Source organism: Prionailurus viverrinus, chromosome E1 (genome assembly GCF_022837055.1).
Source record: "Prionailurus viverrinus isolate Anna chromosome E1, UM_Priviv_1.0, whole genome shotgun sequence".
Lineage (NCBI taxonomy): Eukaryota > Metazoa > Chordata > Mammalia > Carnivora > Felidae > Prionailurus > Prionailurus viverrinus.
In genome coordinates, this window is record NC_062574.1 from 51,504,475 (window position 1) to 51,529,490 (window position 25,016).

Genomic DNA, 25,016 nt, shown 5'->3' on the forward strand with positions numbered 1-25,016 from the left:
TCCCGCAGATTTCAGGCAAGTTTTTTCTCCTTAACGAGTAAACGGGCCCGTGGAGTACTTCCTAGCGTATGGAAGGTGCTGGGCGGGTGGTGGCTGTGAGAGTTCTTGAGGTAGCAGGAGGTCAGCGGCAGAGTGGGCAGGCCCAGGCGGAGGCTGACTTCCTGAGTGCTGCGTGGCCTGTGTTCCCATCAGCGTGACCGCCTCCTGGCAGGCACATCCTACCTTCTATGAGGGCAGCGGGAGGGGGCGGTTCCAGAACATTCCAAGGCTGCATCCCTGCTTGCTCATAGGTAGTTTCTCACTGGAGCCCAGCCCTATGAAACTCCGGTCGGAGTCTTCCCGGGGACAAGGACGGGTCAGTGGCCTTGGAATGTTCTAACTGGGCAAGCAGGAACCAGACTTAGTTTTGCTGTCAGTGTCGGGCCTTCTCGCTGCGAGTGGGGGTTGTCCCAGTGTCTCCGAGCGCTCTGGCCCTGCTAACACAGGGCAGCCTCGATGGGACGCTTACTCCTGACAGCTCAGGGGCTGGGAGCCCGAGATCCGGCACGGGCAGGGCTGGGTTCTCCTGAGGCCTCTCCCCTGGGCTCCCAGACAGCCACCTTCTGCCCGTGTCGTCACATAGTTGTCCTCTGTGTGTGTCTGTGTCCGATCTCTTCTGAGAAGGACTCTGGCGCCATCGGGTTAGGGCCCACCCTGATGACCTCGTGCAACCTGACGTCTTCTGTCAGGATCGTCTCCAAGGACAGCCACGTTCTGAGGGGCTGGGGGCTGGAATTTCAATGTATGGGTTTAGGGGACACCAACGTGCCACTGGGCCCTCTCCCCAGGGTGCAGTGGGCTCATACAGGTGGCAGGGGGCCTGCGTGCCGTCTCTCTGAATCGGGGTGACGGGTTTCCAGGCGGGTCGTATTGTGGGCTCGCGATGGTTTTCTGTCCAGCCTCAATCAAACGGCAGTCGTGATTACGACACTAAGACTTCCACGGGAGCACGCTGTGATTTCGTCACGGAAGTGGTCGGCGGGAGTGTGGGCTGCAGCTTAGTGCTAAGCGCAGACAGAAAGCAGTGTGGGTGCAGGGTCCCGTTGGCACAGGGCCGAGCGGGGGGCGGGGGCGGGGGCACTGGAAGGTGTGTGTGGCGGGGGCCCTCCGGGCCGTGCCCACTGAAGTCGAGATGGGTAGAGAGTGTGTCTCAGACAGGGGAGGAGAGGGCGGGCTGTGGGGCCCGTGTTTGGACCCTGCTGCAGGGATTGCCTCGTTCCTGGGGTCGGGGAGGGGTGTCAAGGCGTAGGGAAATTGTGGTGCCCCCCGAGTGGGGAGCGGGGGGCCTGCAGCTCCCTGTTCTCGTGTGGGCTCGAGCCAGGACCACCAAGTGGGCCAGAGCATTGTCTTCCGTCCCTGCGTTGCTCTGCCAGTGGCTCCTGGGGCCTCGGGGCCCCTGACCCCTCTGGGGGCTGTGGCAGAGACCGAGTTGTTACTTTATTGTAAGTTGGCGGCTGTCCGAGAGCTGCCGGAGGCAGGAATGACTGCCTCACCACGGAGCTGCTTCTCAGCCTCTCTGACCCCTGGGCGAGGCCCACTGTGGCCGCCCTCCCTTGGGGGTCAGGAACTCCGGCTCTGTCTATTCTAGAACAGTCTGGTGCCTTGTTTGCTGCTGCCAGGTCACATTGCTTTTTGGCGCTCTATCCTTGGGGGGCTGTGGCCAGGTCGGCCTCTCCGTGGCCCCGTGTGGCCCTCGTTTCTGCTGGCGGCTGTGGGGCAGAGGCCATGAGTGCCGTGGTGGCGGGGTGTGGCCTGAGGGGAGCTGGTGGGCTGTCGGCCGGGGCGGGGTGGGGGGGGGGGTGTCGTGGCCCATGGGGGTGTGGGAAGGGGAGCCCGGTGCTGTTAAAGTGTAATTGGTCTGTGTGGAGTGCTGCGTGGCTTGTCCCCGTTCCCAAGGGGGCTTTTCCTGCTTCCCCTGCTGGCCTTCACTCTCCCACCCTCCCCCCGTGAGCTGTTTTGCTCTGGAAGCTTCCTTGTATGCAGTCATTTTCTGAACAGGCACGAACACGTTCTTATTTTCTCTCTGGTTGTCACCTAGTGAGATCCAGCTCAAGATTTGCCTCCTCCAGGAAGCCCCCCAGCACTCACTGAACTCCCCAAGTTGGTTTATTCCTTCAAAAAGGGTCCCCAGGATACATGTCCCCATCTTTAGAGGGGAAACCTTCCACCTGCCCCCACCCCCAGGCGGGAGTCAAGCAGAGCTGCCCTGAGAAGCCAAGCTTCCTGGCTTGGCCTGATGGTCCTTCCCACCCCCCATCCCCTCTGCCCCTCGCGCATGAGCCGGGCCCTCGGTCCAGGGCGCCAGTGTATCAGTGCTCTCTGTGGGGGCTGCGGCGGGTAGGCCTTGCCCCCGCCTCCCCCCGAGGGGGAGGGCAGTGCAAGTGGCAGGGCAGCAGGCACCGGGCCCCTCGGTGGCTGGACGTCGTGTATCCCGGGTTGGCGGGGGGGGGGGCAGGCCCCCTGGCATCAGCCCTCCCGCAGGTGTGTGTCGCCTCAGCACCCCCCTAGTTCGGTGTTGCTGGACGGCCTCGAGGGAGCAGCTGGTCCAGCCTTGACGGGCATCGGGACAGCACCGAGGCCCGTGTGCAGCGAGGGGTGAGCTCGGCTGTGTGGCCGGAGCTGGTGGGCAGGCTCTTGACTCCCTCAGCCTCTCCCAGTGCGTCTGTAAAGTGGGCTCTGGCACGCACGGGTCAGTCAGGCGAGGGCGCAGGATGTGGGGGTGGAAGGCCGGGGGGTCCCTGTGCCGTCTCGTCCTCGCAGGTGTCAGCGGCATAGAGGGAAAGGTGGCCTGGCTTGGCCGCTCAGCACGTGCCTGTGTGCCCGCCCTGTCCTTCCTTTGCCGCACACGAGGGGCTGGAGGGGAAGCAGAGGCTTGTCACTTCCCTCTGTCAGCAGAGGGACTTTGCTCTCTGTGACGGCCCTGCCAGGAAGGTGCTGGAGGGGGGCCATCGCTGGAGCCAGAACTAGGGAACAAACAGGATTCCTGAGCCGCTGAGCGGCAGACCCGGGCACGGGCACGGGAGCAGGCTGGGGCAAAGTCCTTGGGCAGAACTCCCTTCTAGAAATGTGTTGACCCCTCTCCTCGTTACCCCGCCTCGTTCCCAAGGGTGTCCCACTGCCCGTTCTCCTCGCTGGCCAGGCAGACTGTGACCGCAGAGTAAATCTAAGTGCCCACCAGTGTGCCGGAGGCTGGGAGCGTCCCGGGGCATCCGGGCAGGAAGGCTCCCAGCGCGCTCGGCTTGGTGGGGTCCTGCGACAGCCGCCTGTGCACCGCGCCTCCCCTCCTCACTGCTCTTATGGAAATGCGTGGCCGTGTCCCCGGGGTCAGGGTAGGGCAGCCCTGAGGTGGGGGTTCGGTTAGCCCCGGATGGCTGTGACCCCAGGGCCGGCAGGAGTGGCCAGCTTTGGGCTGTCCTGGCAAGGGGGTGACTTCCCATCATGCCCTGGGTTCACCCCTCACTTGTGAGTGTGTCTGGCAGAGACCCCTCCTCTCTCTCACCCTTTCATCGTGTGTATCTTGTGGGGTGTCCAGGACCCCCTTGCAGAGGCCCTGGCAGGCCACCTGGTAACTGGAGGCTGTTTGGAGATAAAGATTGGCTGAACCAGCGGATAAGTGGAAGAATACTAGTGCTAACTACAGTCGATGCTTGAATGTCGGGGGGCTTAGGGGCGCCGACCTCCCATCCAGGTGAAAATCTGTGTGTGACTTTTGACACCCCCCCCCCCCAATAGACTGCTGTTGGCTGGAAGCCTTCCCGGTCACGTGAGCGGTCGGTTACGCTTTGTATGGGACGTGTGTCACGTGCTATGTTATCAGGACAAAGTAAGGCAGAGGAGGGGAATTGCCATCAAGGAGACCATTGGAAAGTACGTTTACGGTGCTGCACGAGTCTGCTGAAAAAACCCCCACAGACGTGGGCCCGCAGAGTTCTGTGGTGTTTAAGGGTCAGGGGAGTGGTTCTTAGCCCCCAAATCTGCCCGAGGAGTAAACGCACAGCCTCCACATACGACATCGAGTCTGAGCCCATTTGGGATGCATTTGCATAGTGCACGTGTCAGAGCTGGAAGAAAACACTGGAAGTTGCTCACGTTGTGGCATGGTGTCCTGGCTGGTGCGGCGGGGGCGGGGGGGGCGGCGGTCCTGGAGTGTGGGGTCATGGGGCAAATGTGAGGCCGGCAGCGCATGGCCCTGGCTGCCCGCGGCCCAAAGACGGTGGGCAGGGTGTCCCCGGCCTCGCTCCTGTTCTCAGCGCCCCAGGTGGGTTAATTCCCTCTCCTCTCAAAGGAGGCGGGCCCCTGCTGGAGGGGTTGGGTGCTGGGATCTGCGCTCCCTGCAGAAGAGCCGTGAAGACAGTTACTCCGTCACTTCCGAGAAAAGGTGTCCAGCGTCAGTCCCCTGAGTCGCCTCCTTGTGAGGCCCTGCTGCCCCCGCCTCCATCGGCTCTGCCCCACCCCCACCCCCGCCCAGGGCCTGGTTAGGGGAGCCGGTGGTGGGGCCGGTGTAGAGGGTGCCGAGGGGTGGGGCGGAGGAACCGCATGCCAGGCCTGCAAGGTGGTCCTGGCTGGCCTACGGCTGCCAGGCTTTGCAGAGATCCAGTGACGTGAAGGCAGGTGGGTGACTGTTGGCCGAGAGGCCTGCCTTCAGGCCGGGGAGCGGGCATCTGTGCAGAGCCACAAGGACACTTCTGCCTTTGCCATCGCCTCCAGTTGAAACCCCGGCACCTGTGTGACCGGGCCTGGTGTCCTGGCCACCTGCCCTTTCGCGGCAGAGCGGAGCAGAGGCCGTGCCCTGCCCCCTCACTCTTGCATTCCTCATGTGTGAGCTCAGCCGCGGTGCCGAGGAAGTGAAACCTGGCGGCTGTCCCCGTGTGTCATTGGGAGAGTGTGGGCAGGCTGCCACGGTGATCCCCTCGCTTGGCCTGGGCGGCTCCTGGCCTGCTTTCTGCTGTCACTCAGAATGTTAATGGGGATCAAACGATGAGCTTGGACGGAGTGTCCTCTTATGACCAGGAGCCTGGGGGTGTCACCCAGGAGCCAGGTGGCAGTGGTCCTGGGGATGTGAGGTGTGTTTCACCATCACGTTCACGCGCACACGTGGGAGCACACGCACGAGCACATGGTCTCACACGATCTGCGGGCACCCTGGGACCCCGGGACACCAGGCTCAGGGACCCAAGCCGCCCTGAGTGGGTTAACACCCTTCTGTCCTTCGCAGAACAGATGCACAGGGACCATGTGGCGCTCTTCTGCCCTGAGGCCCAGGCAGCGGGAGCCTCAGAGCTCCCACGGGCCCTGCAGTCACCCCTCGCGGGTGAACCCCAGACCCGGCTTCCTGCTCCGAACCCTCCCCGGTGCCCACCCGTCTGCTCTGGCATCACTCTTCCGACCCCCAGGCGCTCCCTGGATTTGAGGCGTCCAGATTCCTGGGTCCCCAGACCAGCAGGCTGCATGCCACCTGCTGTCCCCACGTCGCGGTGTCGTGTGTATGGATGGGTGGGGCCGGCCCCCTCTCCTCCTGAGGGCCTCCCCTTCTTGGATCCCGGAGCAGCTCCAACAGGGTCCCCGCGTGGGCTGGCACCCTTGGCTGCATCCTGGTCTCCCCTGAGCAGCGAGGGGTCCCTTTGGAATGGTAGTCGGATTGCATGGCTCTGCTCAGAACCCCCTGGGCTTCCTCTCCGGCCAGGCAGAGCAGGGCCTTCCCATGCGGGCTGTGAGGCGGCGGGCTGGCTACTTCTTACCTCCCCGCCGACGTTTCAGCCTGGGTGCCGCCCTGCCGTCCCCGAGCATGCCGTGGCTGGTCCCTGGGCCGCCTCCCTGTCGACCCCACTCCGCGGCTCTCCTACCTGTGCGAGCTGGGTCCCGCTGACGTGTTCTCGGCCCGCACAGGGTCCTCACGGTCCGGTGTGGTGTGGGCACGCCTTCCCTCGTGGGGCGCCGGCCCCATGGGGGTGGGAGTTGGGCAGGGTCCCTCGGCGTCCCCTGCACACCTTAGTTCTAGTGCAGCTGTAGCAGGTCCCCTGCCTGCCTGTGGATCAGGCTGCCTGCCGGGCTCTCCCTCGTCACACCTCGGGCCCGGCCCCGTGTGTGCCTAGGCAGTAGCCTGGATGCAGGGCCTTGTCCCGTGGACACGGGTCTCTGTTCCCGTGCATCGCGCCCCAGGGCGGGCAGATGGCAGCACGGCACCAGTACCCACTTTTCCGGCACCAGACCCCACGGCCCTCGACGCCGGCCGAGGAAGGCTGTCACCTGGGGCTGGGGCTGCAGCACAGATGTCGGGGGAGGGCGGGGGCGCCCGGCCTCTGCTCACACAGAAGCCTCTGGGGCCCGCGTGCTCTGTGGTAGGATCAGGCGGTTTCTCCCCCCGGGGCGTCCGTTCTCTCATCCTCGTCAGACTGTCCTCAGACAGACGCCCATTGTGATAACGGATCTGAAGACATCGGATGTGGCCGAGACGGGTTTTCTTTGGAAGTCCTGTGCCGCGTGCTCGCTGGCTGGGCCGGCTCCCAGTGCCTGTTACCCGGTGGAGCTCACATTTGGCCGTGGTTCGCGTGTGCCTGTTTTTACGCCTCGCAATTAAAACATTTATTTGGCCTTCACGGTGAAAATCTAATTTCTTCCGTCTAAGAACGGCAGTCCGTTGGGCAAACGGAGCCAGAGTCTGTTGGATTATTCATAGCGTGGTATTTGCAGATCAGGCCGTGGGTCCCTCTAATCAGAGCTGATGTTTGGTAATTGATGTGTTGAGTGAAGACTTCAGTGGGAGGGGGCGCTGGGCGGCGCTGAGCCGTTTGTGCGTGGCCGGCGGGAGGGCTTTCCTCGGCTGACTCAGCCCCGCCAGACGGGGTAATGGCACCTCGGCTGCAACACTTCTGAGCACCGATTGTATGCCAGGCACCGCCACGCGCGCTCTGTGTTTACTTGTCCGTTTGACCCGCAAAGCCTCAATGCAGCAAGGTCTGTCCTTACCCCCATCGTACAGATGTGAAAACTGAGGCTCAGAGGGTCCGCTCAAGGGCAGGGCTGGGGTTTTGACTCCAGAAGCCTGAATGTGGCTTCATGGTCTCGACCCTCTGGGTTTTCTCCTCCCGTTGGGACCCTCCTAGAGCCACCACGTCACCTGGGCCACTCATGCCTTTTTTCTCGTTGCTTTCCTCAGACCATCATGGAGCAGTTCAACCCCAGCCTTCGGAACTTCATCGCCATGGGGAAGAACTACGAGAAAGCCCTGGCAGGTGAGGCCGCGGGGTGGGGGCCACGGCCTCCCAGCAGGTGGACGGCTCGTGGAGCCAGATGAGAGGCGGAAGGACATGCTTTGTTCCAGAAACAAACTCGCCAGAGGGAGGGTGTGGGGCCGCACCCTGGAGGCCTGTGAGCCTTGGAATCTACGCCCACTGTTGTAGGGACAGCCATGTCCTCAGCCCTGTCCTAGGCTGTGACGAAAGCACGGGGCCTGGCTTCTGTTTTAGTCCACAGCACGTAAAGACGTAGGTGTGGGTGTCTGTCCTGCACAGTCATCTCGAAGCTGTAGGACTGGGGTCTGGGCTTGGGGCCACACTGTCTCCCTGGCTGGTGAGCACCCTGTACCTCCCAGAGACCTGGGGCGGGGGCGCTGGGGGCAGGGCACTCAGTCTCCACCAGGGAGGGGACGTTGGTGCCAGGGTCTGGGCCCTTCAGTCCCAGTGGGGGCCGGCTGACTCACGCCATGGTCCGGGACACCTGGGGGGACCGACTGCCCGTCTCCCGACCCTCGACTGTGTCTCTCTGGGCTCGGTGTCAGTGTCGCTCTAACTGTGGCGTCCTTGTGAGCAGAGCCCCCACCCCTAACAGGGACCTTGTGTCTGCAGAGCGTGCACTAGCCCCAGCCGGCTGCCCTGGGGTGTCCGTGGCCCCATGGGGGCCTGGTGGGGGGACCTCTGGTGGCGGCAGCTCCTGTTTCTTTCTGTTCCTGTGGTCACCTGGGAGCAGGGCACCCAGCAGAACTGGCTTGCTCCCGGACAGTGGCCTGGGTGGTCTCCAGGGGAAGGTGTCTGGCCACGGTCCTGCCCTCGCTGTGTCCAGGGGGCAGAGGACCTCTCGTCATGCAGCAGCCCGGCAGGTGGCCTGCACCCTGGCCCTCCACCTCGGCCCTGGTCCTTCCCTCTAGGGGACGCTGCTGCAGACATTTTTGGGGGACCGGGGCCTTGACGTCACACACCAACGGAGCCAAGAACGCGGGTTCTCGTGTGGCTGCTGTGCGTGGACCGGTGGTGTTGACTGGCAGCCGCTGGCCATCTCCCTGTTTCCGTGTGGGTCTTGCACTACCCTCTCTTTGGGGGGCACACTAGTGTTTTGCACCCTGCCAGGCTCTCCTGAGCTGCCCGGCCCTGAGCACAGGGCCACTGCCCCAGCAAGAAAGGAGGTGCACCTGCTCATTGAGCACAGATTCCGTCCCTTCCTTGAGCTGGAACCCGGGCTGTAGGATCTCCATGACGATGGCAGGTCCCAGGCTGTGGCGGGTACCTCTGTGCCTGCCAGGAGTTAGGGGCTGGCTTGGCCTCTGTGCAGACATCCCACATCGGGTCTGCTGCCCCCCGTAGGGCTCTGCACGCAAGACAGGCTGTGGCGGGTCGTGTGGGAGCTGAGTCTGTGTCCTGTCTGCAAAGCCAGAGGACAGAGGAGGCAGGAGGGCAGGGCACAGGCGAGCTTACAGGGCACAGGCCTGGCGTGTTCCATTACCGCAGGGGCTCTGGGCAGGGGCCCTGCCGTGCCCGTGGGAGAGGCCCAGACTTTCATCTCTTCCTGGCTGTGGACGATCTTCCCTGTGCTCTATGGATGCGGCTGACGGTTCACTTCAGTGGAGCCACCGTCTGTAGGACACTTGTCACCCTCACCCAGCCTCCTCGTGGGGCGACACCATTCCACTCCAGTCCTGATCAAAGCCACGCCGCGGTCTCCTCTGTGATGAGGCCAGGTGTCCTTCTGGGTCTTTCCGCCCCCACTGGGGTTCCCCATGAGGCTCTCCAGGGGACCGCGTGTGGAGCCTCTGAGGGCTCCTTCCTGGACTGTCCCATAGGACAGAGCTCCGCGGGCACGTCACCTCCGTCTCCTCCGTGCTCTCAGCCTCCCCTGCCCCAGACTTGTGGCACCTTTGGCCTTTCTTTCATCAGTACGGAGCTGCCCACCTCTCCTGGAAGCAGGCGCATGTCAGCCGGCAGGGCCGCGGGACAAACAGCCCTTCATTGAAGGCCACCTAAATGGAAGGTGACCAGGTGCCCCTTTGGCGCCCCTAAGCGGGTCCCGTAGAGAACGGAGGAGTAGATGTCCTCACGCTGCTGCCGCTGCCCCCAGCGCCCTGTCCGCCATCCAGCTGGCAGGGCCCCTTCTCAGACGAGGGGTTTGCGGGCCCACCTGTGGGCGGGGGGCCCTGAGCCCTTCCCTGGGACACCGGGTCCGCTTCCGATGGTGGCCGGAGCCACAGGGTGCAGCGTGAGCCCCGCGGTGTGGCTTTGGCCTGCCGGGAGAGCCGAGGGGCGCCGTCTGCACACCTCGCTGGGGATCTCTGAGCACGTGGCCTCCTGCCTGGCGGGGTCTGCGCTCGGCACCCCCTGCCGCCGCTTGCCAGATACGGGGTGGTGGGGACGGCACCCAGCAGAGTGACTGGGGTAGCTCTGGGCCTGACTGGTGCGCCGTGTTCTCGCGAAGAAGAGGAGTCCTAACGGTCGCAACGAGAGAATTTCAGCCAGAAATGGGGTGAGATCAGTGCGGGAGGAGCGCCTTGGAGCGCGGGAGGCTGGCGTGCACCGCGGTCACCGCGTTGGTGCTGAGGGTCCGGTCGGTCCCCCGCGAGGGCAGTAACCACGCCCTTCTCTCCTCTCTCAGGTGTGACCTACGCTGCTAAGGGCTATTTTGATGCCCTCGTGAAGATGGGCGAGCTGGCCAGCGAGAGCCAGGGCTCCAAAGAACTCGGTAAGACCCCCGGCTCAGTGGAGACCCCCAGGTTCCTCGCACGTGCCCTGGTGGGTCTGGGGTCCTGTCCTGTGACTGGTCCTTCTTCCACTCGGATCAGGTTTTCCTTGTCAAACAAGGAACTTTTCTGAGATGACCGTGACCCTCAGAGCTGGCGAGGGCTGTGACTTACACGTCCAGCCGCAGGCGGGGTGTGCTGGGCGGCTTTGGGGTGCCCCTCAGAGTGCACGCAGGTGGGCCGGTCCCCGCCGCACAAGTGCAGCTGGTGGTGAGGACAGGTGCAGAAGCGCGTGGCTGATGTGGGGAGCCGTGCGGAGACTGGACTGAGGTGACAGCAAGCCTTCCCGGTGTGACAGTGGGAAGGGACGCCAGCCCATCGCGCAGGGTGACCCGGTTTTGTAAAAGTGCGCACTGGCATGCGTATCACGCGGTAAACAGGGAAAGACCCCAGACGCGTAGCGGACGGAGCTCCGGGGACGGGTTCTTTTGTTTGTGGTTTCGCGGTTTTGCAAGTTCTCTAGCGGGAGCCCGGTCCGGCCTCGTAATCCAGGCAACACACAATGAAGGGTGGAGAGTGTCGGTGTCCCTCGCAAGCCGGGAGACCCTGGTTCGCTGGCGGGTGCGGGGCGCTGGCCGTCCGCGTCTGCGGTCACGGGTCGCGGAGCCATCTTGCTCCCGCTCTCACACTGCCTCGTGCCGCACGCCGGGCCTGTCCGCTGTGGTGCTTTGCAGGGGCCTCTGGTACTCCTGTGTTGGAGGAAACGGAGGCCTGTGCCCAGCTGGCCGGGTCCCCCGCAGGCCTGCCAGGAGCGCCCGGTGCCCGGATTTTCCACGAAGCCAGTGTGAAAACGCAGCTGTGTGTCGACAGACACAGCTCAGAGCTATGGCTCTTTGCAGGGCTGGGGGTGGGGGGAGCAGGGACGGGGGGCGACATGCCGGGTGGAATGCGTGGTGACCGGGGCCAGACCCCTCACGCTGGCGGGCCTTCGTCCGCATCTGAGAAGCTGAGCTGCTCCCAGCCCCGGAGGGAAGCTGTCTGGCCTCCGTGGGCACGGGGCCGACCTGCCCCTGCAGGCCTGGAGGAGCGTGCAGGGACTGAGAGGTGCTCAGGGGGTCAGGCCTGCAGGCGCGGCCTTGCTGCTCAGTGTGCAGCACACCCGGCAGGGGAGGCCCGGACGCCCCTGCGATGACGCCTCTGTGCTCGTGGGCCCAGAGGCCACACGTGGGCCTGCCTGGCGCTGCCGGGTCTCCAGGCTGCAGCTCCTACAGCCACCATCTGGGCCCCCGACCCCCTGGGACGTCCGTGTCGTGCGTGAGCCACGTGTGTTTGCGCGCAAGCTCCTGCCTGCGACGGGGGCATTTTATGGTTATAGGTAGTCACGCGGCGGCCCTGGGGACACGTGTGCTGGGGGCCCCGGTGTGTTTACTGTCTGTGGTCACACTCACAGAAGAGCAGATGTCTGCCCGCGGGAAACCACGTGTGTGGCTCCAGGGCGAGGGGTGGGCTTGCGCGAAACTGCAGCGACGGTCCAGAACTTCCTGCTGGCCAGGTCCTGGGCGCCGCCCTACCACGGGCCCGCCGAGCAGCCGGGCGGCCTTGTGCGGCGGAGCCGGGCCCCGAGGCAGGAGCAGGTCGGGGGAGGACGGCCCTGCAGTCTCCCGGTGACCCACATCCGGGCATCTTCCCGACCAGCCAGCGTCTCGAGCACCTTCTCACGTGCTCGCTTCTCTTCCTTGGCCAAGTGTGCGTTCACGGCTTCCTGTCTCTTCGTCAGGTTTCTGTCCTGTAATCGTGTCGTACAGGTTCTCCGCGTACTCTGGACGAGCCGTGTCGGGCACGGTCTTGCACGTGTTTTCTCGCCATCTCGTTCGCCTGTCGGTTCTGTGATCCTGTTTGGCGAAGAATGGGAGCTCATTTTCAAGTCTGTTTCCTTTGAGAAAGAGAGAGAGCAAGCCGGGGAGGGACAGAGAGGGGCTGCGAATCTCCACGCTGTCTTCGCAGAGCCCAACGTGGGGCTCGATCCCACAGACCATGAGATCGTGACCTGAGCCGAAATCAAGAGCCGGACGTTTAACCGACTGAGCCCCCCACGCACCCCGACAGCGTTTCATTCTAATGAAGTCCGACTGGTTGCTTGTTTCCCTTGAACCATACGGCTTATGGGTTTTTCTTACTGTTATCGTGACTCTAGTGGTGGTTTTTACTTTGACGGCTTCGTTTTTCCATTTGCTCTATTCTCAGTGTGCTCGTGCTGGTTTGTTCCCTGTCCCCCAGACGCTGCTCCAGACTCCTCAGCCACTTCTGGGGCGCCTGGGGGGCTCAGTGCTTTGAGCGTCTGACTCTTGGTTTCAGCAGGTCATGATCTCACGGTACATGAGCTCGAGCCCTGTGTCAGGCTCTGTGCTGATGGTGCAGAGTCTGCTTGGAATTCTCTCTCTCCTTTGTCATCTCTCTGCCCCCTCCTTCACTTGATCTCTCTTCCAAAAATAGATGAGTACGCTTAAAAAAAAATTTTATTTTTTTAATTACAAAAATTTTTTTTAATGTTTATTTTTGAGACAGAGAGAGACAGAGCGTGAGCAGAGGAGGGGTAGAGAGAGAGGGAGACACAGAATCTGAGGCAGGCTCCAGGCTCTGAGCTGTCAGCACAGAGCCCGACGTGGGGCTCGAGCCCACAAACCGCGAGATCATGACCTGAGCCATAGTCAGACGCCCAACTGACTAAGCCACCCAGGTACCCCAAGGCGTCCCCTTTCCATCCCCGGGACTGGGGACTGAGTTTTCTGGGTCCCGTTTCTCCCTGGGTCAGCACGTTGTCCTTTTATAAAAATGCTTCCTCAGCACGTTAAGTGGGAAAATACCTGACGCTTTGTCTGCAGCTGTCCCTCCACTTGGCAGAAGGCCTGGCTGACCTGGAGTTCTGGGTGGGATTCGGTCTTCCCGACTTTCCCTCAGGGTCAGGAGGCCCCGCCCACCGTCCTCTGACCCCAGTGTTGCCTTCTTCCATGCTGCTCGGATGCTGATTTTTAGCTGTGCGTGAATTTTTTTGTTTTTCTCCTCCCGGAAGCTTTTAAGATGTTTGCGTGTGGTGGCAGATCTCATACCAACGTGTGTGTGCGCGTGGAGGGCCCAGGCGGGGCTGGAGAGCTGAGCATCCCCCATCACGGGCTAGGTGTCGGCCTCCAGGGCCACGAGCGGGGTGGCCACGGGCCAGTGTTGAGGCCGCGACCAGATGTGGAGGAACGGAGGGGGCCCTGGCAGGGCCCGAGGACAGACGCGAGGGGCGATGGTGTGCTGGGGGGGAGGTGGTGAGGCTGCTGGGGGCGGGGCCTGGTGCTGCGGGACGGGCTTGTGCCTTGTGAGCATCTATCCCCGCCGTCCCCACAGCTGGTGCGTTTGCTGTCGCTACTGGAGAACATTCCATGGATTTCTCCATTCTCCCCGTCGGCAGTAGGGTTATTCCCCGTGGGTTTTGCTGCTCTGGATGCATAACGTCCACAGGACCGTGATGCTGAGCCCCGCCGCATGGTGACCTCCACGGTGGCGCCTCTGACGTGGTGCCAGGGCTGCTCTGCAGGTGGCCGCGGGCTCTCCCTGCCAACCAGTGGTCTTCCTTGGGGACAGGAGTAAGCAAGTGCCTCACGCCTGACTTGTGAGGCTTCTGAGAGTCTTGGTGGGGCTCCCACGTGAGCGAGGCTCCCAGGCCACCTTCCACGTGGGCAGGAGCCCTGCAGGCCGCCCCGATCCCTGGGCCAGAAGCCGCAGCCACTGGCCAGCTTGGCCAACCTGGCTCTTGGGTGGGGGAGGGGCAAGTCACAGCCCCAAGGAGGCCAACAGGCGACCGTTTCCACCTTGGTATGACTTGTGGTGTCCAAGGGGCCTGCGTGCCAGGGGCAGGTGATGCAGCCCAGGGGGATGCCCGGCCTGGACCTGTCCCATGCAGCAACTTGCTGAAAAAGGTGAGGTCTTCTGGGCCCTTCAGAGCACCTTGCGTCTGTTCTGCGTGGCAGAAATGTCACAGTTGGAGTCCTTTGCTCGTGGCCAAGTGTGCAGGGACACAAGTTCGGTGGCTTATTTTGGCCACTGCTCCTGTGGAACCCTGTCATTGGGGTTTTAGGTGTTGAGGTCACTGGCCGAGGCAATGGTTCCTCAGTTCCTCGGTCCCATAAGCCTGCCAGCCCCTTGGGGGGGTCATCTGTCTGGGCTCCGCACCCCTCCCTGCAGGCTGGTCGGGACCCCGATGTGAGGGGCCCACACGTATTCCCGGCTGGTCCCGAGTCCAAGCTGTTCCGTGGAGCATGTGGCCGTGCGTGAGTGTGTGTGCGCGTGTGCGTGCGCGTTTGAGGAGAACACCTATTCCCTGATTCCAGACATGGGGTTCCTTGTCCCATTCCAGGCGCGGGGCTCCTGGTCTTGATGGTTTCCTCGACTGATCAGTAAACAGAGGAGCCGTGCACCGTGGCCCGAGGACAATGGGCTGTGGGTGTCTCCACCTGGTTCTGGCTTTCCGTGGTCACGCAGTGTGTCCATGAGTGTGTAAGCTGCACGCTGTGCTGTCACGTCTTCCTGAGGAGCCGAACCTCGTCACCACGTGGTGACCTTCTCTGTCCCTTTGTTTGGTGTGGAGATCGATTTCCTGCTCCTCTTCCGTCTGTAGCCCCCAGGGGCTTGCTGTTTTGCGATCATTTCCTCCCAGCAGACCTTCCTCCCAGGACGGGAGGGAAGAGGTGTGAGCCTCTGTCCTGGGAAGGAACCAGCCTCGGGGGGGCGAGTGCCCCGTGGCGCCCCAGCCCAGGTGCTGGGAAGGCTGCCACCGCCTTTTGACCAGAGGTGGTTTGCAGACACATCGTCCAGACACCCCGGCACAGTGGGGCGTCGCCTGCCCTCTGGCTGCTGCCTCCCTGCCTGGGTCTGCTGCCGTGGCCCCTGGGAGCTGTAGGTCAGGCATGGCCAGGTGCACAGAGGCAGAGACCCTGGCCGCTCCCTTTTGTGTCCTGATGGCCCTGCCGTCCCCCGCAGAGCCCTGCACCTGCTTCCCGCCCGGCGTGAGGGTCTTGAACAGCACACGCCTACACGTTAGCCCCACGGTGCTGCTCCGGGCTGAACCGGAAGTCGTGAGTGCCGAGAGGCTTTCCGTGTGTGGTTTTCCACTCCTGAGCGGGAGCCACGGCTCTCTGGCGGTCCCCTGTGCTCTCTGGAGGCACTGCCCGCGGCCAGGCTGCCCCTGGGCCCTCCTCTCTCCGTGTGCAGGAGGCGGGCGGCCTCTCTGCTTTGGTCCTGCCGGTCCCTGTGCCGTGAGGTCCAGGCCTCACGGAGGGGACCCTTTCTGTTCCGCTCTGACCTTTCCCCTGCCCCGCAGGGAAGAGACTCGCAGGGCTTCGCTTTGATACAGCAAGCGGCTGGGGAGCACGGGGACTGCCCTTGTAACCTGCTCGCCAGCAGCCGCCTGCGCCTGGCCGTGTGCAGGGCCCCCACGTCTCTGCTGAGGCAGGCCCCAGTGCCACCTCCCGCCCCACCACAGGGCGCTCACGGGGGCGCCTTTGGTCTGCGTGTGCCCGGGGGAGGGGCGGCTCTTCCCACACCCTGCTCTGGGCCTCGGCCCTCACGGTTGCTGTGCTGGCTCAGGGCGAGGCGTGTCCAGCCTGGGCCCGAGGCTGCAAGCCCGTCCCAGTGTGTGGCCCACGGAAGGGCAACCCGACCGCGTGCTTGTCCTGGGAACCTGCTGGATCCCAGCATGACTGCCACCCTTCCGCCTGTGTCCCCGTCCGTCTGAGCCCCTTGGAACAGCCTCCCTGACCCCACCTGACCTCGAGCTGTCAGAAGTGACATCAGCTTGGCGTGGGAGCACGGCACCGAGCCGTGGGCATTTCCAGAACTCCCACGTGGGCTTTGTGGTGGGTCAGGTTCGCCTTGCTCTAAGTGCGGACAGTGGTTTCACGGCTGAGCGGGTGCTGGCTCCACTCAAGTGCCAGCCCTGAGCAGGACTGAGCCCAGGGGACTCAGGCGGTGGCCAGGGCCCTTCCACACTCTCCACTGTTTCAAGCTTTAAGTGACTGGACGTTTCCGTTTGCAGAAAAGTGGGAAGGTCAGTGGAAGGAACCCCGGGGGCCGTCTCGTCTGCCCTGCGGCCACTCTGCCCGGTCGTCTCTGACTTTACCTCATTTCTCCTGTCTGCCCGCCTCCCTGTATGCCACAGGCACATGCATGGGGCTCACAGCACATGTGTCCCCTGCCCAGGCGTGGAGCGGCTGGCTCATGGGCCTTTTGTGCCACTGTCATGGCCACTAGAGAGTGGGCCTCGGCCCCGGGTCACAGTGTGCAGTTGTGCGTGCTGTCCTCTGCAGCGTTGGCTCCTGGGGTGCCAGCCGCTGCCCTGGGTTTCTGTGCAGGGGAGGGTGCTGTCCAGTCAGCTCACTGACAGCAGTGCCTAGGTGCTGTGTACTTGGACGAGGCCACAGGCACACCCCCGGCTCTTCTCTCCAGGGCCACGGTGTGGCAGGGGCTGGGCTGAGCCCAGGTAGGGAGTGGGACATGGGGGCTGGAGTCCCGGTGTGCCCGGGCTCCTGGTACGTGTGTGCGGTGACTCAGGCCTTTTGTGCTGCAATCACTCAGCCAGAAGACGGTCACGTCGCTTGCCCTCGGCCTTCCCTGGCTTTCTGGAGGGTTCTAGACTTTTCTGGAAGGTGGCACTACTTAAAGGGAGGCAGCAGTCATGGGGCGCGGGGCACAGCCTCTGCCGAGCCTCCGTTTCCCCCAGCGCGAGGCCAGGCTTCGTGCCGAGCCCGCCCCGCCCCGTCCACGGCCTCCTCTGGGGCCTCATCCATGTGAACGGCCGTTCTCTCTCTGTTCTCTGCCTTTGAAGAGGCCGCTTGTTTGTGATCCGGGCGTGTGTGTTCTTGCAGGGCCCGTCTGCCCACACCGAACCCGCCCAAGGGCAGCGGGAGCTCTGTGCTGGGCGCGGCCTGGCGGCGGGATGCTTGCTGCTGGGTGGTGGCCTGAAACCCGGCCTGCTTTGGCCCCTGAGTCACTGGATTAAGGGAGGTGCGACCTGAGCACTCCCCTGCCGTTTGGCTGCGCTCCACGCGTGGCCGCAGAGTGAACCGCTCGGGCCAGCTTCCCCATGCCCGCCTCTGGAGACCCCGCTGTGGGCTTTGGTGCTGCTTCTCGGCCCCGCCCGCACAGCCGGCTTTTGTCCGGCTTGGCCTTGGGCTCAGAGGGCCCAGAGGCACGGGTGCCTGTTCCCGAGTACGGTGTGGCTGGAATGCAGGGCCCAGCAGAGGGGAATGCCCTTGACTCTGTGACCCCAGGGACTTGGAGACCATGGCTGGAGGGCTTCTGTTGGCAGAGGCCATTCTGAGACGCTGCCCTGGGCCGCCCACCTGCGCGTGCTCCTGTTCTCACAGTGAGCATCGCCGCCCCTCCTGCGGCCCCTGCACCTGTCCAAGGAGGTCCTCTCTTAGGCACGTGCCTGCGCTCAGTCTGACGTGCCACCTGCTGTCAGACTCCGACAGTAGAAAGTGCCCTTGCTAAACCCTCCCACCACTTGCAGGCCTCAGCCAGACCCATCTCACACCCAAGGGGCCTGACTCCGAGCCCCCACGCCACCCGTCCCAGCCTGGAATAGGACCTCTTCCCAGCCGGTGACACCAAGTCTCCCCCAACAGCACGTGGAGGTGGGGGCGCCCCTAGACAGAGGCAGTCACCGGACCCCAAAGATAAGGCTGCTCTCTCCCGCTCTTCCTTGGCCGAGTGGACCTGCCAGGGCTTGACACACAGATCTCTGTGGACTCCCCGTCCTGCCCGTCGTCACTAAGACTTGAAGCCAGCCCGGGAGCTGTCGTGGGTTGCGTCCGCTCGGCCCAGCGTGGCAGCCGAGGCCTCGGGACTGAACACAGCAGGTGTGGGGCCCCCCTCAGGGCCCCTGGGCCAACTAAGCAGCTCTCCTGCCGGGGCCTCCAGAGTAGCAGCTTAGCCCGCCCTCACGGGAGTGGTGTGGGCCAGATCAGCCCTCATCAGGAGACGTTGGTAAATGTTAGCTGGACCTGCCGTGTCCCTGGGGCAGGAAGGCCAACGGGGGACAGCAGTCTCGGCTGGATCTCGTCCTGAGGACGGGCTGGGGACCGCCAGGCCCGTCACCTGGTTTCCAGGGTCCCTGCTTGGAAGGCGGGAAGTGGAGCCTGCGGCCGGACTTCTGCGCTGACGTGGGGCTGGGCACAGCCTGTCGGGACCTGGCCCGGGGCCTCTGCTGGCAGCTTGTTCCTGCTCTGAGAGGGAGCGTCTGACCTGTCCCTCATCCCGGCATTTGGCAGGAGGCTTGCTGGGGCCCGGTACACCCCACCCTCCCCTGCGGTGGCACGCCCAGGCCGGCCCTGGGGCCCAGAGCTTCCCCACTATGGCCCAGACCACTGCAAGGTCCCCGGCCCGTGACCCCCCCTGTCACCCCCGAATTGAGGCGCGGCAGACAGACTGCACTGTGCCCGGTATGGCGGCAGTGCCCCGCTGAGAGCGTCTGAGGACAGCAGCCCCTCCCTTTCCCTCGAGCGGCGGCCGGTGTCCACGTGGCGGCCCAGGGCTGGTGCAGGAGGAGGGTAGGCATGTCACAGGCGGTGTGACGCTCTGACCGTGGCGACCTGGTACTCCAGTGACCAGTCCTCTCCAAGTGATCTCTGTCCCTGCTTTTGTCTTGCGAGAGTTCGAGCAAGTTGGTGCTGAGGAACCTGTCCCGGCAGAGCCGATGTCCACTTGCACAGTTAGCCAGGGAGTGCAATGGGCAGGTTCCTGGAAAGTCGCGCCTGGTGGAGGGTCCTCGGTGGCGCCTGGGAAGGAGCCGAGCAGCAGCGCCTCCCGCAGCTGGGGGCACAGACTCACGTTGCTCCGGGCCAGGGCCTGGGTGGCTGCTGGGCCCCGCTCTGCCTACTCCTGACGCCAGGTGGCCCCCTGTCGCCCAGTGTCGGGGTTTGCTCCCTCCGTGACTTTGGTCCTTGGCATCTCCTTTGGGTAGAAACGTAGGCAGAAACCCCCGCTGCGTTCACAGCGAGTGTCTCCTGGCAAAGCCATACCAGGCAGAGTGAAAGACGAGGCTGGCGGGCGGTGAGCCTGCCGGAGATGCGCCCTGGTGGACGCGTGAGGTGGGGGGAGGGGAGCGTGCGCGGATACTGTCCCCTCTGCCTCCCCGCAGGGGCTGCGTCTCCCTGTGCTCACACCGTGGGGTCCCCGGGGCTCGAGAAGGGGTCAGATGGAGTCGGTGCCCCTGCCAAGCCCCGTGCCCAGCTCCGCGCCACCCAGGGTTCACACGCTCGTGTGCTCCGGTCTCAGCAAGCACCTTGAGGCAGCACCCCTGCCATCCTGGACAGATGTCCTAGGGACCCCGGTGCCCACCGTGTGCCCGTGGGACACACCTGAGGACCGTGTCCGAGCACAGATTTATTTGGCAGCAGGAGGCCAGGGGCGGGCTTGAGACTCTAAGATCCGAACAGACTCCCAGGTGCGGCTGATGCCAGCCCAGGATCTGACCCGGAACAGGTCCGGTTGGGGGCGCATAGGGCGGGGGCCGAGTGTGATTGGCCTCACCTCTGCCTCTGCCGTGAAGGCCCGGTGCCCAGGCGTGGACGGTTGACGCGGCATCGACACGAAAGGGCCCCGCGCTCTCACTGTGCCTCAGAAGAGCGCATCGGTGAGGATCGCCGGCTGCTGTCATCGCCATGGCAACACAGCCATCGATTTTTCTCCTGGTTCCCCCCCACCCCCCAAATCAGCCGCTTTCCATTTCTGCCTTTTTTTGTGGGCGGGAGAAGAACCCGCTTCTCCCAGGGAGGAGCTGGTGGCTTCGAGGCCAGTGGAGAGGGTGGTGTTGGCAGCTCCTCCCGGGGGCAGGGTCCCCTTGGCGACATCTGAGCGCCGCGTCCGGTGGCCCTGACGGTGCAACGCCCCCTCAGCCCCTGTGCTGTCTTCCCCTTAAGAGAGCTCTATATTTGTGCCTTGTTCAGGCATATGCTAATTAGCTCTTGGAGGCGCCTTCCGCTCTGGAAGCCACCAGAATAATTGAGCATTATGGATATTTGCTTCAGAAGGTTCCAGAAGGTGGTGTGCGTTCACAGCCAAGTTTGAGCAGCTGACCCCTTGGCTCTAGGCCCCTCCTGAAATGACAGACACCAGAGCCATGAGCTCTCGGTGTCCTTGGTGGCCACTAGTGACCACAGGGGATGCCGTGATCTCCGAGCAGCACCGGAGCAGCCCTCCCACCGGGTCCGTCCAGCTCCAGAGAAACCAGAGGGAGCTCACGTCCCTCCTGTGTACCCTCTGGCACTGTCTGGGGCTCTGAGGGCTCTCCTGGTGCGGGGCTCTGCCGGGAGGAGGCAGAGAGCGTTGGTGAATCCCGAATCCCGCTCCACCACGGTGCGCACAGCGCCCCAGGCTGCAGAGTCCTCGCCGGGTGGGTCTCCGCTCTGCTCCTCCAGGGCTGGATGCCGAGTAGCAGAGCCCCAGCAGGGTTGGGGCTCCTGGCAGGCCTGTGGCTGCCGTGGTCTTCCCCTGGGCTCTGGGTCCCAGACCCCCGAGAGAGACTGGCTGAATCACAGGTTCCACAGGGTTCCACTGGCGTGCCGGTCGAATAACAAACACTCCCTTCTCCCGAGGGCTCCCACCCTGACGGCGCACCACAGCCCTTGCCCTCACCCCTCCCTGGCCTCAGGCTCCCTCAGGCCCCTCCAGTGAGACCCTGGTGGCTCTGGCCTGACCAGACCTCTCCTGATCAGAGCGTGTGCTCCTACAGTCATGTCTCGGGGTCCCTCTGGCTTCACATGACACCTGTGCTCATCTGCATGGCCTCGGATGGCTCCACATTCTGCTCCAGATCCTACCTGGGCCACCCTGACCCCTGCCTTGAAGAGTCCTGGTGGCTGTGTCCCTAGGGTCCTGGAAGGGCCTTGGCTCTGAGGGCACAGCCTATAGCCCTGGGGCCTTCCTGCCTTTGCAACATGGTCACATCCAGCTCTGCCAGGGCGTGGTGCCCCCCCACCCCTACCTCCCATCCCCCCCAACAGGACTTAACTGCTGGGAGGGAGGAACATCAACTACTTGAGGTTGGGGTGGGGGAAGGGCCGGGCGGGTGGCACACGTCTGCTCCCAGCCCTTGTCTGGCCGGCCTCCTGTACCCTGGGAGGGGGTGGCGAGTGTGTGCAGGACCCTCCCCAGCACCAGTCCTGGCTGCTCCTGGGGCTCTGTCCGGGCTTAGTCTAGCTGGGGCTGGTGTCGCGGGCTTGACTGTTCCCTGGTACAGGTTAGCAGGTATAGGATTTGAATAGAGGGCTTGGGGCAGCCACAGGGAGACTCTCAGAGGAGATGGGGCCCGACTTGGGCCCCCAGTGACCCAGGGCTCATATGTGAGGACCCTTCACCACGGGATGTCCCCCTCCTAGAAGCTGCGTGCTTCCTGTGAGCACCCAGCCTGGTCTGAGTGCTGATCTTCCCTAAGGGCCAGTGGGCCAGGCACCTGGTCTCGTCATCGTCCCCACCCAGTCACGGCGCTGCTGAAGACAACCCCTGTCTTGTGGCATCAGCTCCCCTGGCTCCTGCCGACACCACTCCTTTGTGGGTGGCTGCCCCTCGCACAGCTCCTCGCGTCCACAGGGCCCTGTGAAGTTTGTAGCAGCCGGGATCAGAGACCGGAGACCAGACCGGCGGCCAGTCCCCACTGTGGGAAAGGCGCAGGCAGGCCGGCAAGGAAGCTGTCTGGTGCTCGGGACCCCCAGCCAGGCCTGACTTTGTCACTGAGGGGGAAGGGTGGCAGGGGTGGGAGGTTAGGGGGCGCCTGTGGTGCCCACCCCTTGACCCTGAGGGGGTGGCGCCTTCCCGCAGGCAAAGGCCTGGTTCCACAGGGAGACTGAGTGTTGTCCCCCTGCTGGGGCTTTTCCCGTCTCTTCCCCTGTTTCCTTAACTGTTTCAACCACCACCATCCTGCCTAAGCAGGGAGGGGTGTGTGTGGAGGGGCTGCTGGTATCGAGGCAGTGCTGTGCCCACGTTCCTCATGGTCACCGTCGCTGTTGCTGACGGAGTCTGTCAATTGCCCAGCCCGGTCCCCCTGATCGTGAGATGCACGGCACTACCGATTTAATCACAACACCAGGTACACACATCCGTGCTTGTTAACCGTGAGAAAATTAGTTCAGCCCGGGAAAGGCTGTCCTGGAGCCCTTCCCCCACAGACTCCTTCTCTGTGAGGGTCGGTCACCCCGCAGGTGGCCCTCCCTGGTGAGCACCCCCTGCTCGGTAGACAGGCCACACAGCAGAAGCTGGTCTCTGCCCCTGGGACTCAGTCCCGCTGTGTGTGGCCGTGGGTTTTAGAGGCCCGGTGGGTGTCTGATCCTCTCCCCCTCCCCCAAGTCAGGCCGCAGCCAGCCTGTGCCTCAGAGATTGAAGCTGCCTTCCTTGAGTTTCCTCAGAAAGTTAAAAATGGAACTGTCTTAACGATCCAGTAATCACACCGCGGGATATCTACCCAAAGAATACAAGAAACACTAATTCAAAGGGATTCATGTACTCGGTGTTAACTGCATTATCAGCGGTAGCCAGGCTGCGGGAGAAGCCCCGGTGTCCGTCGATAGACAAACAGATGAAGAAAACGTGTATGTGCAATGGGATATTACTCAGCCATAAAGAAGAACTAGATCCTGCCACTTGCAACGGCGTGGATGGAGCCAGAGAGCATGATACCGAGTGAAATAAGCCAGTCGGAGAAAGACAGATACCATGTGGCTTCACTGATACGTGGAATTTAACAAAAAACAGACGAACAAAGGGGAAAAAAGAGACAAATCAGGAGCCAGACTCTTAACTGCAGAGAGCACACTGATGGTTACCAGGGAGGTGGCGGACGGGGTGGGGGGGGGGCCGGCGATGGGTGGTGAGGGGCGCACCTGTCATGGCGAGCAGCGGAGGGAATTGCGTCACCGTATGGTGCGCCTGAAGCTGTCACGCTGGGTGACAACCGAGCGGGATTAAGAAAAAGACAGAAACTGCCCTCCTGGGCCATCTCCGCCGGAGGTCCCCAGCTTCCTCCCCGTTTCTTGGGTCAGGTTCTACGAGCGTCCCCACCTCCAGACCTGTCAGTTTGGAGGTGATGCTCACCTGGCCCTCCACGGGGCACCCAGCCCTGTCCCCTGGTGGCAGGCTTGCTCCCTTTCACCGTGGGGTCGGCACGGGCCACTGTCTGGCTTTGCAGGAGCCGTCCCCCAGCCGCCTCCTCGGGCCTGTGGAGCGCTGGCAGAAATTGTTCTTTCTTAAGCCTCAGTGGGGTGTTAACTCATCCTTGTGAAATGGCGTCCTCACTCCTTGGGGATTAGGAACCGGCGGGAGGGCCCCGGAGGGGCTCTCGGCGGACTCTGGCGCCCGCCCCAGCCTTGCATGCGTGAGCGAGCCCCGGGCCCCCTCTCCGGCCTGTGTTTGTTGCAATCTGCCAGATTCACGCTGCCGCTCAGCTCCTTGTCATTTGAGGGTTATGAGAACACTTCGTATCTTCTGCAAAAGGGAAAAGAAACAAAAACCCAGCCTGAATCTTTACAAACGTCCATGTCGTGAACGCGTGGGGGGCTCCCCGTGGACCCGAAGACCCCATTGCCCAAGGAGGAAGACGCAAGTCTGGGCACCCCTCCACGCTCCTTCCCGGAACCTGTCTCCAAGCCCGGTTAGGACACTGGGTTCCGAGTGCTTGAAGCAGCCTTTGGATGCACAGAGCGCTGAGTCCCCGAGAGAAACCAGAGCCAGCCAGAGCTTAGCATGCGGTCGCAGGTGGGGGGAAGTTCTGGATGCGCTCTGCGCGCTGTCCTGTGGAGAGTCTGTGTCGGTGGTGGCTTTCCTCGTGGGGGCAGGGGTGTGCTGCCGTGGCTCCGGGCCCTGTTCTCAGCATGCAGGCTGGGGCCACGTCCCAACGCTTGCTGCTGAATCCCAAGTGGTTCTGCAGAAGGGGTAGGTGCGTGCGTGTGCGTATGCGTCAGGAGCAGAGAGTTAAAGCAAACACGGCCAAACGTCGAGGACGCGGGGACCTAGGAGATGGCGAACTGGTATTTGCATTGAACTCTTGCAGTCTTCTGAAGGTCTGGGAGATCCGGCTGAGGGAGCGTGTGTTGTGCTCTAAGCCACGGAAGAAGGGACTCCGAAGCCGTGGCTCGCGGCTCTTTTGATCTACCAGCGGCTCCCACTGTGTTTACCCAGGGCCGTCAGGGGAAACTTCTGGGTGCGGCTGTAGAACCGGCCTCTGACGTGCCCCCAGGCCTCCTCCCGGCCCACAGAGGAGTCCTGGGTGCCGGCCATCGCTGCTGTAGGGGCCTGGCCGGTGCTGCCGCTTCCCACAGGAGGCGGCTCTGCGCCTGTGCTGGTCCTGGGGTCCGAGAAGCTGCGGGACAGGTGTCCCTGCTGCCGGCTGCCAGCCCTGGCTGTGGCCTCTGTGCCACGTGGTGGCCACCAGGATCCTTGGAACCCCGAGGCCGGGTCCCTGTCTGCTGCCAGCCCCGCTGACTGTCTTGGCCTTCTGTGAGCGTGCCAAGCAGCCCCGCCGTCCTGGCGGCCTCCGGGAGGGGGCACAGGTGCCACACCGAGGGCGTCTGTTAGTTGTCTCACCTGGAGCAGGTACTCACTGCAGTCATGGGGCCCTGGCCGCAGAGGATGAAAGTGTGAGCAGCGGCCCCAGGCTGGGAGCGGCCTCCTCCACCGGGTGATGGTTCTCATGTCAGCATACCAGCCTGCAGCTTGTAGAGCTCGTACTTTTAAAAACTCGGGTACACGTCATTTTCTTAGTTTTCTGGAATCTTTTCTCTTTTCCCAAAGAGCCCCGCTTGGGGAAACCTTTGAAGGTTTCCCGGGTTCCGCGACGTCACCGGTGTGGTCCTGTGTCCCTGGACGTGTATGAAGCCGCTGGCCGAGTCCCGCTCGGTGTGGTTTGGGTGGCCCACCCCTCCATGCTGTCGCTCCGGAGGTTCCGAGAGCGTCCTGGGAGGCTGGTTCTTCTGTCATCTGCTCGCGGGACACGGCCGCGCAC

The 25,016-nt window shown here is 63.4% G+C and overlaps 1 protein-coding gene across 9 annotated transcripts in view; it reads left to right on the plus strand.

The window, feature by feature from the left end:
* Positions 1-25,016, plus strand: part of BAIAP2 (BAR/IMD domain containing adaptor protein 2) — a 63,464-nt gene that overhangs the window by 7,123 nt on the left and 31,325 nt on the right. For all 9 annotated transcript variants that reach the window (XR_007146847.1, XR_007146849.1, XR_007146848.1 and 6 more), the window contains exons 2-3: positions 7,196-7,271; positions 9,898-9,984. Coding sequence is in view for 5 of the 9 variants with exons in the window: in XM_047832720.1 (XP_047688676.1) it covers positions 7,196-7,271; positions 9,898-9,984 (163 nt within the window). In the remaining 4 variants the exon portion in view is untranslated. The remainder of the gene's footprint in view (positions 1-7,195; positions 7,272-9,897; positions 9,985-25,016) is intronic.